Genomic DNA, 17,916 nt, shown 5'->3' on the forward strand with positions numbered 1-17,916 from the left:
TATTTTCGAAAAACTTTGAAACAATGCTTTCCAACTACCAAGATGTCATGAAACGTATTACTAATGAGCCTTTAGATCCATCTATGGTTAACACTCGGAAAGAGACGATCAGTCGGCCTAATGACGTAGCAAATGTTAGGCGAAACCCTCGCCAAAGCGTGACAAGAATCAAGGTTTGGTTGACTGTTTTCTTCGATTATTGAGGTATGGTGCACTCCGAATTCTTTTCGATCAACCAAACTGTCAACAAGAAATAAAATTTAAATATTATGCGTCGTTTGAGCGAAGTTATTGTTAAAAAGAGACTGGAAATATAGTCAACAACTCTTGGCCGACAACTTTTGGAATTTTTGCATAATACACCGTAGCATACGTCGCTTTGTTTCTTTGTGAGTATTTCGTTAAATTTTGAAGCAATATTCTGCCGGAACCACCGTATTTGCCTGATTTAGCTCCGTGTGACTTCGGGAAAACGACCGCTTCGGGGAAACCGTTTTGAGTCAATTGAAAACATTAAATGTACATATTTGAAGGCTATTCCGGAAATTGACTTTAACAACTGTTTCGAAATGTTTGCGCAAGGGTATTACTTACAGAAGTGGATACAGCGATATACATATAGTGACTAAAAATGTCGATGATTTACCAGAACGTGGTTTGATAGGAAAAGTGAACAAAAAAGATGAAAAAAGAATAGTGAATATGTTTTCGCGGAATCCTGCTTTAACACTGCGGCAAGGACAAGCAAAATTAATGGCAAAAGGTTTAGATATATCCTACGAAACTATCCTAACTCTTCTTCATACTCATGATCTTAAATGGCTCAACACAATGAAGAAGCCTCTGTTGACTGAAAAACTTGTGACAAAGCGACTCGCTTGGGCGCATGAGAATTTTGATAGAGATTTTGAAAAAGTCATTTTTACTGATGAGTGTTCTATGTGGGCACGTTCTGTTCTCACGCGAACTTAGTCAACTTCCACTAATAGACTTTTTTAGCGGACCGTAAAACATGGAATAAAGTTGCATTTTTGGGGCTGCTTCTCAAAGCAGGGATTCGGGACTTTGTACCTCTTTACTGACATCCTAAATGACGAGAAAATGATAAAAATCTACAAAAAGGCTTTATTGCTATCTGCCAAACGATGGTTCATCAGAAAAAGTTAAGATTGGATTCTGCAGGAGGACAACGATCCCAAACATCGCAGCAAGCTCTGTACTGAGTGAAAACCTCAATCTGGCATCGTTACATTGGAAAAGTTTCATAAAATAATTTTTTTTATAAATTAACCCGACCACGCTCTTACTTGACAGACTGCATATTATATAATTTGGTGCAAAAATGGGTGAATAAAATTTAAATTATCTTAATAAAATTTCATGAAAATCTGATCTTGAATCTACTTTAGTTTAATGCCAATGCAAAGAACATAAAAAACACGCTTTAAAACTAGCCAGAGCTTCACCTAGGCAAAATTTACCAGTTAAAGTGGATCTACGACTTTACAGTTGGGCTTCATATCCCGTGATAATGATTTCCGCAGCTTCGGTTGACTTTATATATTTATATATACATATATTGAAAAGTCTCAATAGAAAATGATTCATTGCGTAGTTAGGTTAAGTAGTAGGGAAGATCTTAATTGCTTGATCTCACTTGGATAGATGCTCGTCCTTTGCGTTACCCAAAAATTCCTATAAGTATATCACCAAATCCTCATAGATCGACGAAATGTTTTGAGGTTACCACAAATTTATTTAGGCGGTTAGCTTGGATTAAGCTACTTTGCTAGGTTCTTTGAAGGCGTACCTACCGAAACATTTCAATCTCAGTCTGGCAATAGCTGGGCAATAGAGGAGAAAGTGAAAACGATATTCCGCAAAGAGCGTCCGGCCGTTTAGCCGTGTTGCGTGTGAACCAATTGGAGTCATTCTTTGGTACATTTATGGATATCGATTCGCAATTCTCCTATTAACACTTTCAATATTTCTGAACACCTAAAAATATTTCCCCGCCTTTAGTGCTTGCAAATTGAAGGAGAGAGTGTTCGGGAGTATAACATTTTCGGTGCACCGGAATTTAGCTCTTCCTAACTTATTTACTCGAACATTTGTGTTTATGCTGTTCTAACAGCATGAAACATTGCAGGTATTTTGAGGAATGCTGATGGTGGTTTCCGGCCAATTTTATACAAGGTATGTAAACAACCATATACATATGTTATGTGGGTGTTCTCGACAATCTGGTAAACATAATTTAGTTATTACGTTATTTATTATAAATCGGAGCGACGTTTCATTAACAAGCAAACGCCTGTAAACAAACGGCGCCGACTGGGCTAATGACATGCGCTAGAGCAAGTGCACTTGCAGTTTTGGGTATTTATGTCTTTACGCCAAATTACCTAACTACCTGTTGCTGTATTGTCGCATTCATAAATATGTATGCGGTAGGTACAACCGTTGGGCTAAAACCATAAACTCAACATCTTTCTTCTTCATTACTGACTTGCGGCTTCAATGTTTCATTGCAGATTACATTTGTTTACTTGCTTTTGAATTTGTTGTGAAAACTCACTTTCATGCGCAGCGATGCCTGCTAAATCAGCACAAATTATCGGCGCACATGCGCAGGTACGGCGACAGCGCACATTTTGCACCTGTGCAAATACCTGTAGCAGTGTCTTCGTCACTGCACTTGCCAGCGACGCTATTAAATGCGGAAAGCATTTCGCGCTTCTTTGGCTTTGCTCTTGAAAATACCTTGATAAAACCAGGCGTGCAGTGACGCCAAATTTTAGTCACGTTTCGTTGCCGAGCGACACACACGCAATTCGGAATCAAGTTGCGTTGCGCGTTTTTATTAAATTTGGCTATAAAATTCATTTTTCTTTGGCAATGTCAGTGAAAAGTTGGCGCCTTCTTTTGTATTGCGCGCTTGTGGCGCTACCACAAATTCATTCAGCAATCTTTGCTTACGATGTGGATCGTAATACGAGTACGAATAATTTCAATGAAGTGATCGAGCGTCCGACAGGTTGGCTGCAAGCGGCACAGGATATGATCGCCAGTCCGGCGGGGCATGTGGTGACGCAGGTGGCCAAGGAGCTGATCAATCGGTCCACAGGCAATAGTCAAGTATGTGAAGGAGAAAAGTGGTGCATAAAATTTAGAAAAGTGAAAACGAATCTGCAAGCAAGTGTAAACGATTAATGGAACTCCCTGATAATAGAGTTTATGTGAAAACTTTTCAAATATTACTACTTACAGTTAAGAACATGTTGATTTGATGTGTTCAAATATCTTAGAAGCATTGTATGTGCTTTTCTAACCCTGTGATAAAAAGATCGCATAAGAGTATAATATCCTTTATATGAGTATTTCATATGGCAATTATTTGTAGTTATTTCGCGCAACGTTCTTTGCTAATAACATACATGCAGTGGTCCAATATGAACATGTTTTTCAGAAACTGTAGCATTATCTTGCATAATAATGCATGTTTTCGTACAAAAACTTTAATCGATCAGTTCATGACGGTTATCTCTTACAGTCCTCCGATATCGGAGGAGAGTGAATAAATTTTAAAGTAATCTTCTAAATTCGGAACGGAGGCCCGTTTCTCAAAGTTAACGGAACATTTTTCTCTTGGCAAGTATTTGAGGAAAATACCTGTCGGAGACCAATAGAACGATCTTACTGACTCAAAGCGTCTACTTAGACTAACTGTCGTGTAGCCTGGTATGTTGTTGTCCGTCTTGATCAGAGAGGCACCATTGACTCCAAAACATAGCAATTCTAATAATAAAATTAATAATGAATAAATAACAGAATTATAGAATTACTGGACATAGCGAAGGACCACTGCCAACATCGTTACAATAGTACTTCTACGTGTTTCCAAAGTCTCGAAATATTACCAGAGAACTGGTAAACTTCTCGATTCACATATTTAAACTGGACTACCGGCCCTTTTCTTAGAATGGGGGACATTAACAAAAAAATCTCAACTTTTTGGGAAAAAAATTTCAAACTCGGCCATTCCGACGCCATTTCCGGCGACCCCTCGGAAAAAAATGCGCCCACGTTAGCAGGATAGCTCCTTACAGGATCATCTAAGCTGAAAAAAGACGTGTTTTAGTTACAACCTTAACTTAGAACTTGGATGAAGGAAAAAACTGAAAATTGGATATTTCGCGAACATTTTTACAAAAAAATTAAAATTCAGTGAATATTTCGCGACATATTTTTTCAAATAGTTGTAATAAAAAAAACTCCTTTGTCGAAGTCTAAGAATTGTATTCAAAGACCTTTGTAAAATTTCATGTAGATCGGTTGTATAGTTCTCTAGAAATCTTTCCAACCGACTTCAAAAACCTAGTTTCGAGAAAAACGAGTTTAAAGACGGTGCACTTAGCCTCGAGCGTACGAGTTCTCAAGGCTGTATCTCCGAAATTATTACACGGATCAACTTGAAAATTTCGGACAACATTCTAGAGTTGATGTAGAATTTAACAAGACAATAAAAAATGATATTATGGAAAAGGCAACCCGTGTAAACCCTTAATACTACACATTAACTTAACTCACCAAACATAGAATGAATAAAGATATGATGTATTGAATGAATATGTAGTTGTAGGGTTTTCTTTTAAAGACAATACTTATACTCTAACAACCCGTTGATACAGATTAATTTAGTTCTGTTCACCTACCGGTTGCACGATAAATCAATACCTAAGTATGCCAGAGACATTAAATTTTACCACCGAGATCATAAGAGAGAGCTTTATGGGAGCCAGTGTGAAAATTGAACGACGGGCGTGGCATCGGGGGATTTATTTTTCTATTTCTATGTCACGTTGTAAAAATTTTCAAAGTCGGACAATAACCACGCCTACTTCCCATATAAGCAATTAATATAACGAGATAAAACTTTGCACGTATGAGTATTTGCAATGTCTTTAGTGTGTGCCAACTTATGACCAACAATTGTTTAAATCCAATAAAAACTATTCAAGCCCCTAGGTACCGTTTATTTAGACCCCGATACCTATAGTTGGCTTTTGATAGAAAATGTCGGTGAATGTGATATATATATAATTGAAATTAAGGGATAATCCCCTTATAATGGTATATCTGTATGTCAAAAATGGATTAAATTGGACCCATATTTCCCTTAGCCCCCATATACTTAATATAAAGAATATAGATTTCGAACATCCAGCTGACTTTAGATAGAAAAGTTTTAACTCATTGGTCCACATTACAAAGTCATATAAAAGAAAAAAGTATTGTCTGGATACTTTGCCCAGATTACGAGTATTTTAATGTATATTTTATATCTAGAGTTATGGGCTCTTGAAAGGTTCCAAGAAAATCCGACGTCTTCGAGCCAAATTTAGTTTAGGGTGAGACCCATTTCTAGCTAATTGGTTTATAAACGAAGCCGCAGCCAAAATTTTAAAGAGATAATCTTCAAAAAATAGAAAGTTTTAATGTTTTTTCTTAAAAAAAAGTAGGTGAAGTAATAACATCTCAAGTATTTTGTGTTTGCCAAGTATAGTATATAACTCAAGTTATATTCATCTAACGGGTGATTTTTTTGAGGTTAGGATTTTCATGCATTAGTATTTGACAGATCACGTGGGATTTCAGACATGGTGTCAAAGAGAAAGATGCTCAGTATGCTTTGACATTTCATCATGAATAGACTTACTAACGAGCAACGCTTGCAAATCATTGAATTTTATTACCAAAATCAGTGTTCGGTTCGAAATTTTTTTTTCGGACAAATTTTGTTCAGCGATGAGGCTCATTTCTGGTTGAATGGCTACGTAAATAAGCAAAATTGCCGCATTTGGGGTGAAGAGCAACCAGAAGCCGTTCAAGAACTGCCCATGCATCCCGAAAAATGCACTGTTTGGTGTGGTTTGTACGCTGGGGGAATCATTGGACCGTATTTTTTCAAAGATGCTGTTGGACGCAACGTTACGGTGAATGGCGATCGCTATCGTTCGATGCTAACAAACTTTTTGTTGCCAAAAATGGAAGAACTGAACTTGGTTGACATGTGGTTTCAACAAGATGGCGCTACATGCCACACAGCTCGCGATTCTATGGCCATTTTGAGGGAAAACTTCGGACAACAATTCATCTCAAGAAATGGACCCGTAAGTTGGCCACCAAGATCATGCGATTTAACGCCTTTAGACTATTTTTTGTGGGGCTACGTCAAGTCTAAAGTCTACAGAAATAAGCCAGCAACTATTCCAGCTTTGGAAGACAACATTTCCGAAGAAATTCGGGCTATTCCGGCCGAAATGCTCGAAAAAGTTGCCCAAAATTGGACTTTCCGAATGGACCACCTAAGACGCAGCCGCGGTCAACATTTAAATGAAATTATCTTCAAAAAGTAAATGTCATGAACCAATCTAACGTTTCAAATAAAGAACCGATGAGATTTTGCAAATTTTATGCGTTTTTTTTTTTTAAAAAGTTATCAAGCTCTTAAAAAATCACCCTTTAGTAGCACTTGCTGAATGACCAATTCACTGTCCATGGCAGCAAGATTTAATGGAGTTGGCTTTTGATTCTTTTTAGATAGGAGGATAATTTATTACATTATACAAGTATATGCCCGTTCATCATCTAATTTATATGTCACATAATCTTCTTCTCATCCACATTTATTTATTTTTCCTTATTTGTCGAATGCAGGTACTCAGCTTGAATCTAACGAACCTACTTATCATAATTCTTCTAAAAATATTGATATTTGCTGCTGGCATGTTGGGTGCTGGGCACTGGAGTGGCTATGGATATGGTTATGGGCATGCGCGAAGTGCAGAAGGTAAGACAAAACTTTAAACTTAGAGTTTATCTCGGAGTTTCTTACTACTAATGGTTATTAAAAGTTGTGGAGAATAACTTTTTAACCCTTTCTAACTCAAAATATGTATATGTTGAAGGTTAAGATATTTTACAAGTAGATTAAAGGCATACCCCATGTCGGTTGAAGACCTATCACTCATAAAATGCAATGTTAAAAAAGCGTTTTAAAAGGTTTGTGTCTGTTAATTTTTATTTTGAATTTTCGGAATCATCTTTTTCAAGGAATCATCTATAGACGGTAGTAAATATATATAATTTTATATAAAATTTGTTGGTAAAGTAATTATGTCTTTAGCTTTATATACAAATTTAGCACAGTAGACACAGATTTGGCCAATAAAAAGTTGAAAAAGTATAACAAAATCATAAGTTTCTGGATAAGTAGTTAACTGATCCGAATGCTTCGACACCAGAAGGAAAACAAACTGCATGCTCAATCACTTTATTGGTGACTAGTCCTGCACCAACCGGCCCATCTATCTTTCAAGAAACTTTCTGATAGCCAGTTTTTCAGACATGAAATTCGGTTTTCTTGACTTTCTCCACATTTTCTGTTCCAGCTACACTATTTTGTGTTGTTATTATTTTACCAGCATAAAAATGTCTACAAAGTGGTTGAATAATTCTGCCGGGATGACACTCTTCGCCGAGTATTAACCAGGATAGCTTTATTTAAATAGAACCTACTTACTTGGTTAGGATTGCACATATTGCATCCTTCACTATCTGCTTTTACAGTTCACTTAGATTTATAATACAAAAAATTGCATATATGAAGTAGGATAAAAACAAAAATGTTGGTTAAATTTCAACTTTTTTTAAACGCCGCTAGTTTTGTTAGTTTTTGATTTTTTCTCGACCAAAGGTCACTGTAAAGGAGTGTTATCCAACATGACTGTGTGCACGTTATGCAAGATGATCGCAAGATTCTGCTTTGCTTGCCTACGAAGTTGAATACAGTAGCACAATCGTGCTTTCACAGACACTTGTCGCGACATGTTGGTGTGAGGTGTCTGGCACTGTCCGTGCGCTATTTTGCGCATAGGCCGTGGACAACGCTGCTGTAAAGAGAACTTCCGGTGTGTTTAACGTAGGAACCTGCTGGCGTCAGCCTTACCCTACGGTGCTCAAAAGCACAACGGATCAAATCAATGCGTTGATCGGCGCCCAATGTCTGGCATTGGCAGTATGTAATGGACCCACTAACCAGCAGGCAGGTTACTTACGCTGAAAACTTCCAAATGACTCTGACTATTCGGAGATCACACCGCTGACATCTAGCCGTCTCTCTGTATAGTTAATCCTCATTCTCTTAAGGTTCCTGATATCCGAGTATATTGTACATTCTGCAATGATATGTATTCAATCCTCAATGCATGCTCCACACACATTCAGTGGTCCAGGAAGTAGGAAGCCTAAGCTCAGACAGAATTTTTAGTCTGGGTTTCATTCCGCAAACCGTTATGGCTATTATCCCAACGGCTTTGCCTCTTACTATTAACCATTTAGAAGTCTCCTACTCCCTAGTTATTCTCCACATCGTCGTAAGAAATCCAGTCATTCTGCAGCAATGATACACTCAAATCCCTCCATAAACTGAATGCAACAACTCGCTGTATGACAATCAGTTCAAGAAGGGGTGCTCCTAACAACTCCTGCATTGCATCCATTGCAACATACAGGCAACCATGCAAGCATCATAAAAGACTGTATGGATCGAAGCATTTTCTGACTTGCGAAATTATTGCAGCAGAAGAGGGCTTTTTTAGCGTCGGCGGGGATGGATGTAATTCGAAAACTAAATATAAATATTTTTATTCAAACCTAAATTATGTTTAATCTTTCAAACTCCATTACTTAAAGTATTTTTATTGTAGCTTCCTTTATTTAATTTCCAAAAAAACACTTCATAAGAAGTGTGCCTTTAATTGCATACCGCCAGAACTTATATTTTACCATTAATACATGTTACTATTTCTCTTACAGATCTCCACTTTGGCTTGAGTGACGGCGAAGATTACCTTATAACCGGTTTCCTAGCAGCACAAGGCATCGGACTTGATGATTGTCTATATGCAGCGGCATGCGCCAGCCCGAATGTGGCCTATGAATATGCAAAGGCCGCAAAAGCATTAATTGAAGGCATCGAAAAGTACGAGGGGTAAGCGAACGATCATTCATATCTTCGAAAAGTGAAATAATTTTCCCTTTTTTATTTATTCACCAGCAATGCTTTCAATAATCCGCGCTACAACGATCTCATTGTGCTGCTGGAGAAGGCGGCCTATGATGGCTATCGCGGCTTGCCCTGCAACAGATCATCGAAATGCGATAATATTAACTGAACAGACTAACAGAGAACCACACCGTTATATACATTAACGAATACATTTTTTAATGATTACTTTTTATTGCATTGATACTCAATTATCAATAAGTAATTTAGCATTTTTTATTATTAATAAAACATACTATTATTTATGCTAACGTTGTTTATAAAAAAATCTTAATCGCTTGGTTGTTATTTACAGTCTTAATATGTTGCTCTGCATTGTTATTACAATAAAGGTAGAAATATTTATGTTTATTACATTATTATTATTAATAAAAAAACACATATCGATAATAACTACTTATGAGTATAATATTTAATTTAGCAAAAGGTTTCTTGGAAAAAAGCATAATGCTTACACATGTGTATGTATGTATACTTATAAATGTTTATTTTCTATATTTTCACTATTTATTGTTTACATATTTCCACTCGCTTGCAAATTGAGCTAATTTTCCTATAATTAATTACTACTTTTTCATATTTTACTCCACACACTACATTTCCTCTTTGTTTTCCGACCCACCGCTTAGCTCTATTGCCCCTCTGGCGCCCCAGTGACCGCTTTCACATATTCCGCATAGTGTAGGAAGCCATCCTTATTAGCGTCCGCGATTTGCAGGAACTCATCAATAACCTCTGGAATTTGTAAAGTCTGCTGCTCTAATGTTAAGCTTTCAAAATTTAAAGCACACTGTGGCACTTACCTATGATATGATTCAATTCTTCGGTGGCATTGTGCAGGAAATTATCTCGATCGACTTTTTTGAAGTGTTCATCTTGATGTATGGCCGCTTGTAGCATCTCCAGTCCATCCAGAGCGTTATTATTATCGCTGTCATGAATCTGTTGGATTAGTCAGTAGATTAGTCTATATCTCTTATCAACAGTTTCTGCAGTTTTGGAACTCTCAATAGCAATGGCGTTGTTTTTTTTTACAAAGTTCATTCGAGGCGAATTAATTGTATAGAATGAAAACCATATAAATCACAGCAACTCAAATCTGACAAGCAAATAATTCATTCCCACGCATGTTAAGCCTATATAACCGGAACGGAAAGTTATAACTAAACAATTAAGGATTGTCAATTCTAATTAATAAAAAAAACGTTTGGTCCAGTTCAAAAGGTGTATCACATTAATTGTATTGTTCTTGCTTTCAAGCTTTCCTTAATATTTTTCTGTAGCACAAATTTAGAAACCATGAGGCTCAAAAAATTTCAAAAATATCCACTTTAGTAAAAAGCCTTAACATCGATGACTACATCTGTTCTATAGTCAAACAGTTTCGTAACGACGAGCTGAGATTACGCTAAATTTCAGTTCTTTGACATAACTTTCAAGGGAACCAAAAAATACCACAATACTCAACTCTTTTAGCATTTGATTAAACAAGAGATGAGCGAAAACACATATGTACACAACAGTTTCGCTTAGGTTTGTCAAGTCGGTGTTAAGGACCACTCAGAAGCCTTAACATAAATTTTGGTAGCGCTTTTGGATAACTAACAGGTAACTTAACTGATAGTTAACTTAAAAATCAACCTGAAATTCGAAGGATCATAACACTCTGTAGGCAATTATTTATTTTGTATCTTAGAGGGGTATTAAAGTTTTTATCTACTGCTCAAAGTTAAGTCTTTAATTGGAATTTATGTCACCCGAAGATTTCGCCTTTAAGTCGATGATAAAATGAATTTCCGCAATTTTGTCTTCGAATGCGGATACTACGATTTCAAGATGGGAATCCTCTAATTGATAATAATTGCAGAACAACAATCCCTCTTCAGGAAAAATACTCTATGCATTACACCTCACTTTTAGTCAAGGTAATGAAAGAACAAAAAAATCTTCTGAATATGTCTATAAGTACTAGATATGAGATCGCTCAGTATGCAAAATATTTTTAACCCCAATATGAACTTATGCTCATATTTTTCGAATGAAGAGACTTAGAGCCTCTCTATATATCCTTACAATACTTTCTTTTGGTAAATATATTGTAGGATTGGCCTATAGGTTAATGGTTCCTAAACTCTCACGTTGAAATCTTAAATTCGACTCAAGTTAATTATGTATTGAACTTTATTTCTCCTATTGAATATTAGAAAAATATGTTCTTTGAAGACCCTTTGCTTACGTATGTAATTATAAATAAATGTTTCTCAGTAACTCATAACTATAATATATACAGTTGTCCACAAAAATAATAGGAGTGTTAGATATTTCGTTTTCAAAATAGACCTTAACATAAAAAATACTCACAAAATTAGAAAAATAAATATAGTTCCATAATCTAGCAGCAATTTAAACTAGTTATTATTTTACTTGATCATTGGGTTTTTCTCCAGTGCGTAGAGGAAATCATTGTACAGAGGAAACGCGGAAAACGACAAAAAAAAATTGAGAAAACTAGGAAAAACTTATAAAGAGATCCAAAAAATCGTAAAATGCTCTTCTCAAATGATAGCAAATGCCTTTAATCTATATAAATAAAAATGAATCGCCAAAATGTATGTACGCGCATCACTTTCATACGACTGAACCAAATTTGACAATTCTTTTTTTAAAATGTTCGTTGAGGTTCACGGATGGTTTATGCGGAAAAAAAAACTCGAAAATTTGCCGGAAAACCCCTAAAAGCGGCCATTTTCTTTTTCCCATAGAAACGAATGGATGTTTGTTTATTAACAACGCTAAGGGAACGACTGAACCAATCTTGATGAAATTTGCAGAGAATGTTCTGCGTGGATTGGGGAAGGTTTAGAAATAAAAAAACCTATATGCTTTTCTTGAGGAAAAGTCGGAAAATTGGACGATTCCAAAAAGTTAATTTTTTCCATACAAATTTTTTATTGTTTTGTTTTTCAATTATTTAAATCTTTCAAATTTGGCGTTTGCTTCAAAAATTTTTTAAAATTCAGTGAATATGATATGTGTTTTTCACACAAAGTGATCAATTACAGATTGAAATTTGTCATGATGCCAGGAAGAGGTCGCGCTAATATCGGTCGGCGTTCTTTTTGGCATCTTCATATGTATATTAGCAGCCCAAGGCACATGAACGAGTACTCCCAGGATACGATGACATATGTACGTGCGGTATTATGGGTCGCGATAAATCAGAAAGCGATCGCCACGATGTCACAGCAAGACTTTTAAACAGCTTCGATGGACATTATCTTGAAGCAACGCATATATGGTGCTGTTAGATGCTATATATACTCTGTTGAGTGGCAAAAGAGAGGTTTGCTGCACGAACACATTCTTTTTTTAATGGTGGAAGGTGGTTACACCAGATCAAGTTGATGAAATCATTCAATAATGCGGCAATTTCTGATGCAAAGAAAGATCCAGTATTATACAAAGTGATGAAAACCAATAAGGTTCATGAACCTTGCGGACACCACAACCCCACTTCGGTTTGTATGTCTGTCAATAAATGCACGAAACAGTATCCACGTACTTTTCTTTCGGAAACACAAACTAGAAATAATGGATATCCACTCTATCGGCGTCGCTCACTAGACGACAATGGCAGAACATTCAGCATTCAATTTAGAGGCGTGAATATCGATGTTAATAACACATGGATCGTACCATATTCGCCACTGTTGTCTAATTCACATTGAAAAGTCATGTCAATGTTGAGTATTGCAATTTGGTGCAATCGATAAAATACGTTTGTAAGTACGTCACCAAAGGAAGCAACAAGGCGATTATTGGCCTTGAACGATACGGTCGATACGTGAACTGCAATAAAGCGCTTTGTAGGATATTTACTTTTGCAATTCATTAACGTTTTCCGACTGTTGTGCGTCTCGCAGTTAATTTGGCGAATGGGCAAAGAGTGTATTTCAACCCAGAGAATACAGTATAGCCAGTGGAAACATCGCCAGCAACAAAATTAACACTGACGAGTTTTTTCTCAACCTTCGTCAGTGATGCGTTTGTGAGATCATTGCTCTATTCGAAAATACCCCGATATTATGCATGGAATGCATCGTTGAAGGACTAACTACACAGAAAGCAAGGCCAACCAGTAGGTTGACATCCAGGTGTCTTATCAGCTAATGCATTAAGACGAATTTACACAATCCACCCGAAATATGCTATTGATTAATGTACGCGGTTCAACTTTATTTGAGTCATTGCTTACTGTGAATGGTTCGATGTGTGCAAGTTTTAGAGATGTAAGCCAGCAGTTACAAATGCTGGAACACGCTAATCACTGGAATGAAAATGAAGTTCGCATACTTTTCGATATAAACACCGACATTGTCAAAGACATTTTACATCGTCTTCGCTAAAAATTGGAAATGGTACAATTTCGGTTGATACTTCCGGTGGTTCGATATCAATTCCATCTTCCCTTTATCAATTCACGAAGGACGAACTCAGCACAAATGTTCGGACATTGGCCAAATTATCGTAACTACGATTCCTTAAGTGCACGCGCAATGTTAGCTGCCAAAAAAACCGATATTGTTGACTTCAACTGGAAGATTCAAAGTCAAATTCCGGGAGACTTGCGCTCATACAAATCGATCGATCGTCTTGACTATGAAGACGACGCCGTGAATTATCCAGTGGACAGGTTTGGTATACCACCGCATCATTTGCGTCTCAAAGTAGGATCCGTCGGTATTATGTTTCTCAATCTTCCTGCGCCGAAACTGTGTAATGGAACCCAACTGATTGTGACGCACCTATCGAATACAAGGGGACAGAATGCTTGATCCTACGGATTCCTTTGAGTTCTAACGATTCGCCATTTCAGTTCAAACGTATTCCGTTTCCAGTGAAAATTGAATTTGAGATGACAGTCAACAGGACCTAAAGATAGTCGCATAGTGTGAGGCATAAATTTGGAAATGCTATGTTTTTCACACGGCCGTAACGTGCTCACGAGTTGGAAAACCATCTCTTCTGTACACCGGAACAGAAACCGAAAAATGTTGTTATAAAGCTGCGTTACATTGAAAAAAAAATGAAATGATAAATTTAACTTTCTTTTCATTTCAAACTACATAATTTCACGCAGGACAACGGCTGCGGGGTCAGCTAGTTATAGAAATAAAAAAGAAACTCGTAGACGAAAGCGCAAAACATCCACTGCAGACGATCGCAATATATAGTACGCTACTACAAAATTAATCCTTTCGCTTCAGCCAGGAGCATCCATGACGAACTAAATTCGTTAGTTAATACTGAAACTGTTCGTAGGCATTTGGATCAGAACAAATTATTTGCCAGAAGTCCACGAAAAAGACCCCCATTAAAAAAGAAACACAAGGAAGCCCGCATACAATTTTCAAAAGGCTCCTGCCCGCGTCTAAATGGCGAAACATGTTGTGGTCAGACGAATCCAAAGTTGAGTTATTTGGTAGTACAGGCTCTAGGAACTTTGTCCGACGTCCCCCTAACTCAAAATGTAATCCCCGGTTTACCACAAAAACCGTTATACATAACGATGCCAAATCATGGTACGTGGTCGTTTTTCACATTGTGGTGTTGGTCCAATTCACTTAATTGAAGGCATCATGGACCAAAGGGCATATGTCAAAATATTATATGAGGTAAGGTTAACACATGCCTCATGGAATATGCCATTGATATGGGTATATCAACGGGGTAATGACTCCAAACATACTACCAAGTGCGCAAAAAAATGGTTTAGGTCCAACGGAGTTGAGGTTATGTGGTGACCTGCTCAGCATCCTGACGTCAATTCCATTGAAAACCAGTGAACAGATATCAAGAAGAAAGTAGCTGAAGAGAAACCAATCAATTCGAGAGATTTATGGCAAGTAGTGGAGGAGTCTTGGAAAGGAATCCCAATAAAACGTTGCCAGGATCTCATAGACTCCATGCCTCGGAGATGTAATGCTGTGTTAAAAAAAATCCAGGTTATTCAACAAAATATTAATTATTTTAATATTCTGTGAAACTTTGGAACCATTATATATTAAAATTATAGAACGGTCCCGTATTACATAAAATACTCCTATTTTTTTGTGGAACTAATTTTTTAGTTTACTTGATATAAACTGCGATATAAAATTTTGTTTATGTTTAATTGAAATAGATGGCATCTGGAAATATTAATAGATCTTTAGCAAATTACATTATGCAAAAATTTTGAAAAAAAATAATATTTTTGTTAATGAAAATTAACAATTCGTTTTTCTCATGTGGTCACTCATATTTTTTTGTGGACAACTGTACATAGGTTGTGTAAAAAATGAGAAACTGCGTTGCCGAAAAGTAGCGAAGAGTTGATCTTTACAAATATTACAATATTCTAACTGGTGGGCCAAGTTCTTTAATTGAATTGCTATTCAGATCACACGTGAATCCTCTCAAACTGTCATGTTATTTTTCTTCAGTAATGTTTGGCACTTCATCATGGAAAGACTTACGCCTGAACAACGCTTACAAATCGTTCAACTTTATTACGAAAGTTCACTTTCTGTAAAGAATGTGTTTTGCTCTTATGCTTAACTTATGGCCAACATAAACGACCTACTGTGCGTACTATTTGCAACACCATCACACATCTTGAGGTCCAGCATTCATTATTGGATAATACTTGACCGAATAGATCACTTCCAGCACGCAGTGAAAAAAAATATAGTAGCCGTAGTGTGGAAGTGTACACGAAGACCATGGAGAGTTGATTCGGCGCGCATGGAGCGAGCGCATAGCGTACCAAATATAGTTTACCAAGCTCCATGGAATTTTGCAAGAAGACCCGACGTTTTCGAACCAAGTTTTTTTCAGCGATTAAGTCAATATCTAGCTCAATGGGTATGTAACCAAGCAAAATTACCGCATTTCGGACGAAGAGCAACCTGAAGAGGTTCAAGAGCTGCCATTCAATCCAGAAAAAATAAGGGTTTGGTTAATTTCACGTTATGGTACGGATTATTGTCCACCAAGATCGTCTGATATCACACCGTTCGATTTTTTCCTGTAGGAATATGTAAAGTCAGAAGTCTATACGGACAATCCCGCTTCGATTCATGCCTTGGAGCAAAACATCACGCGTGTCATGCGCCAGTTATCATTCGAAATACTCGAACGAGTCATCTTAAATTGAACTTAACGGATAGACCATCTGAAACGTAGCTGCGGCCCACCTTTGAAAGAGATAATCTTCAAGCAAGTAAAAAAACATGCACTTAGAATGCAATCGAACATTTTATACTTTTGCGACTGGCAACAATCAAAGCCAAAGAAATACCATCGGATTTCAAACATCAAGAGATTAAAGAGTCCAATGGAATTTAAAATTGTGTTATATGGGAAGTAGGCGTGGTTGTAATCCGATTTCGCCTATTTTCACATTGTGACATAGGGCTACAAAAACAAAAAAAAAAAACACGGCTGCACCGAAGCTAATATACCCTTCACAGGCACATTTCCTTTAGTAACTATGTGTTCAGTTTGTATGGAAGCTATATGCTATAGTAATCCGATCTGAACAATTTTTTCGGAGATTATATTATTACCTTAAGCAGTAATCCATGTCAAATTTCGTGAAGATACATTGTCAAATGTGAAAGTTTTCCATACAAGAACTTGATTCCGATCGTTCAGTTTGTATGGTAGCTATATGTTATAGTGGTCCGATATCAGAATTTCCGACAAATTAGCAGCATATTGTAGAGAGAATAACGTTTGCAAAATATCAAAACGATATCTTAAAAACTGAGGGACTAGTTCGTATATATACAGAGAGACAGACGGACGGACAGACGGACATGGCTAAATCGACTCAGCTCAGCATACTGATCATTTGTACATACAAGTTTATATACTTTATATGGTCTCTGACGCTTCCTTCTGGCTGTTACAAACTTAATACACCTTATTCAAGGTATAAAAACCCCGAAACGGATCACCCTGTATATTGAACTAATGTTTAGAAAAGCACAAATCATCAAAATCAAAGGAAGGCTTTTAAATGCATTGCTTTCCACAAAAATCTTCAAATCGTTTTAGACCATTTATATTATATTATATATAAATTTATAGATACTCACCTTAAAATAGTAGAAATTCTTCTCCTCGTCGGACATGCTATCCAAATTGACATTTATGCCCATTTCCTTGAGATCCTCATCGATGCGACTGCATGTAAAGTAGGAAAGTAAGAATTTGTGAATAAATATATTTTTTATAGCCAAAAAACAACTCACTGCTCTTCGTGCGTTAAATGCTCATCCACTTTACGTGTTTTGGACTGTTCACTGCGCGGGTGATGCGGTCCGCGCTTAATAGCTGCACAGGGGTCCATTGTTTGGCTGAATGTCGCTACACAGATTATAAAATTAACAAAATTCAACATTTTACACATTTCTGCACGAAAACTAAAAGTTGCGGTGCAATTCGGTTGAAAATTTTGTCAAATAGTGCAGCTCTAACCCTGAGCAACTTGTTATTTTCACGACAAATATATGTGCAAAGGGAAAATCGGCAGGTGTGTTCTTCACTATTGCTGAAATCAATAAAAGATGCAAACCGCAAAGGAGAGCAGTGCGCAAGTCACGCAAATGCGCTTGACACTTCAAACACATAGACACAACCCCCAAAAACTGTGCGTTTTGACAGCTCACAGCAACTGCAGGCAGTCAGCTGTTGCACCGTTAACAGGGTGACGGTTACGTTAGCGCTCAACTGAAAGG

At 36.9% G+C, this 17,916-nt stretch overlaps 2 protein-coding genes across 3 annotated transcripts; one reads left to right on the plus strand and one right to left on the minus strand.

The window, feature by feature from the left end:
• Positions 1–2,782: 2,782 nt before the first annotated feature.
• Positions 2,783–9,493, plus strand: LOC105224615 (uncharacterized). Its single transcript, XM_049447369.1, has 4 exons — positions 2,783–3,138; positions 6,721–6,853; positions 8,881–9,055; positions 9,122–9,493. Exons 1-4 carry the CDS (start codon positions 2,899–2,901, stop codon positions 9,237–9,239), a joined length of 666 nt encoding a protein of 221 aa, XP_049303326.1. The 5' UTR covers positions 2,783–2,898; the 3' UTR covers positions 9,240–9,493.
• A 97-nt stretch (positions 9,494–9,590) lies between these two features.
• On the minus strand, positions 9,591–17,768 carry LOC105224595 (multiple coagulation factor deficiency protein 2 homolog). 2 transcript variants are annotated; one of them, XM_049447372.1, is made up of 4 exons: positions 17,431–17,768; positions 17,275–17,362; positions 9,934–10,072; positions 9,591–9,881 (listed from the first exon to the last, which is right to left on the minus strand). In XM_049447372.1, the coding sequence occupies exons 1-4, from the start codon at positions 17,586–17,588 to the stop codon at positions 9,856–9,858; spliced, it is 411 nt and encodes a 136-aa protein (XP_049303329.1). In that variant the 5' UTR covers positions 17,589–17,768; the 3' UTR covers positions 9,591–9,855. The 2 variants fall into 2 exon arrangements, with proteins under 2 accessions (XP_049303329.1, XP_049303328.1); XM_049447371.1 differs by having other exon boundaries at positions 9,591–9,865; positions 17,431–17,760.
• Positions 17,769–17,916: the final 148 nt, after the last annotated feature.

Source organism: Bactrocera dorsalis, chromosome 2 (genome assembly GCF_023373825.1).
Source record: "Bactrocera dorsalis isolate Fly_Bdor chromosome 2, ASM2337382v1, whole genome shotgun sequence".
Classification (NCBI taxonomy): domain Eukaryota; kingdom Metazoa; phylum Arthropoda; class Insecta; order Diptera; family Tephritidae; genus Bactrocera; species Bactrocera dorsalis.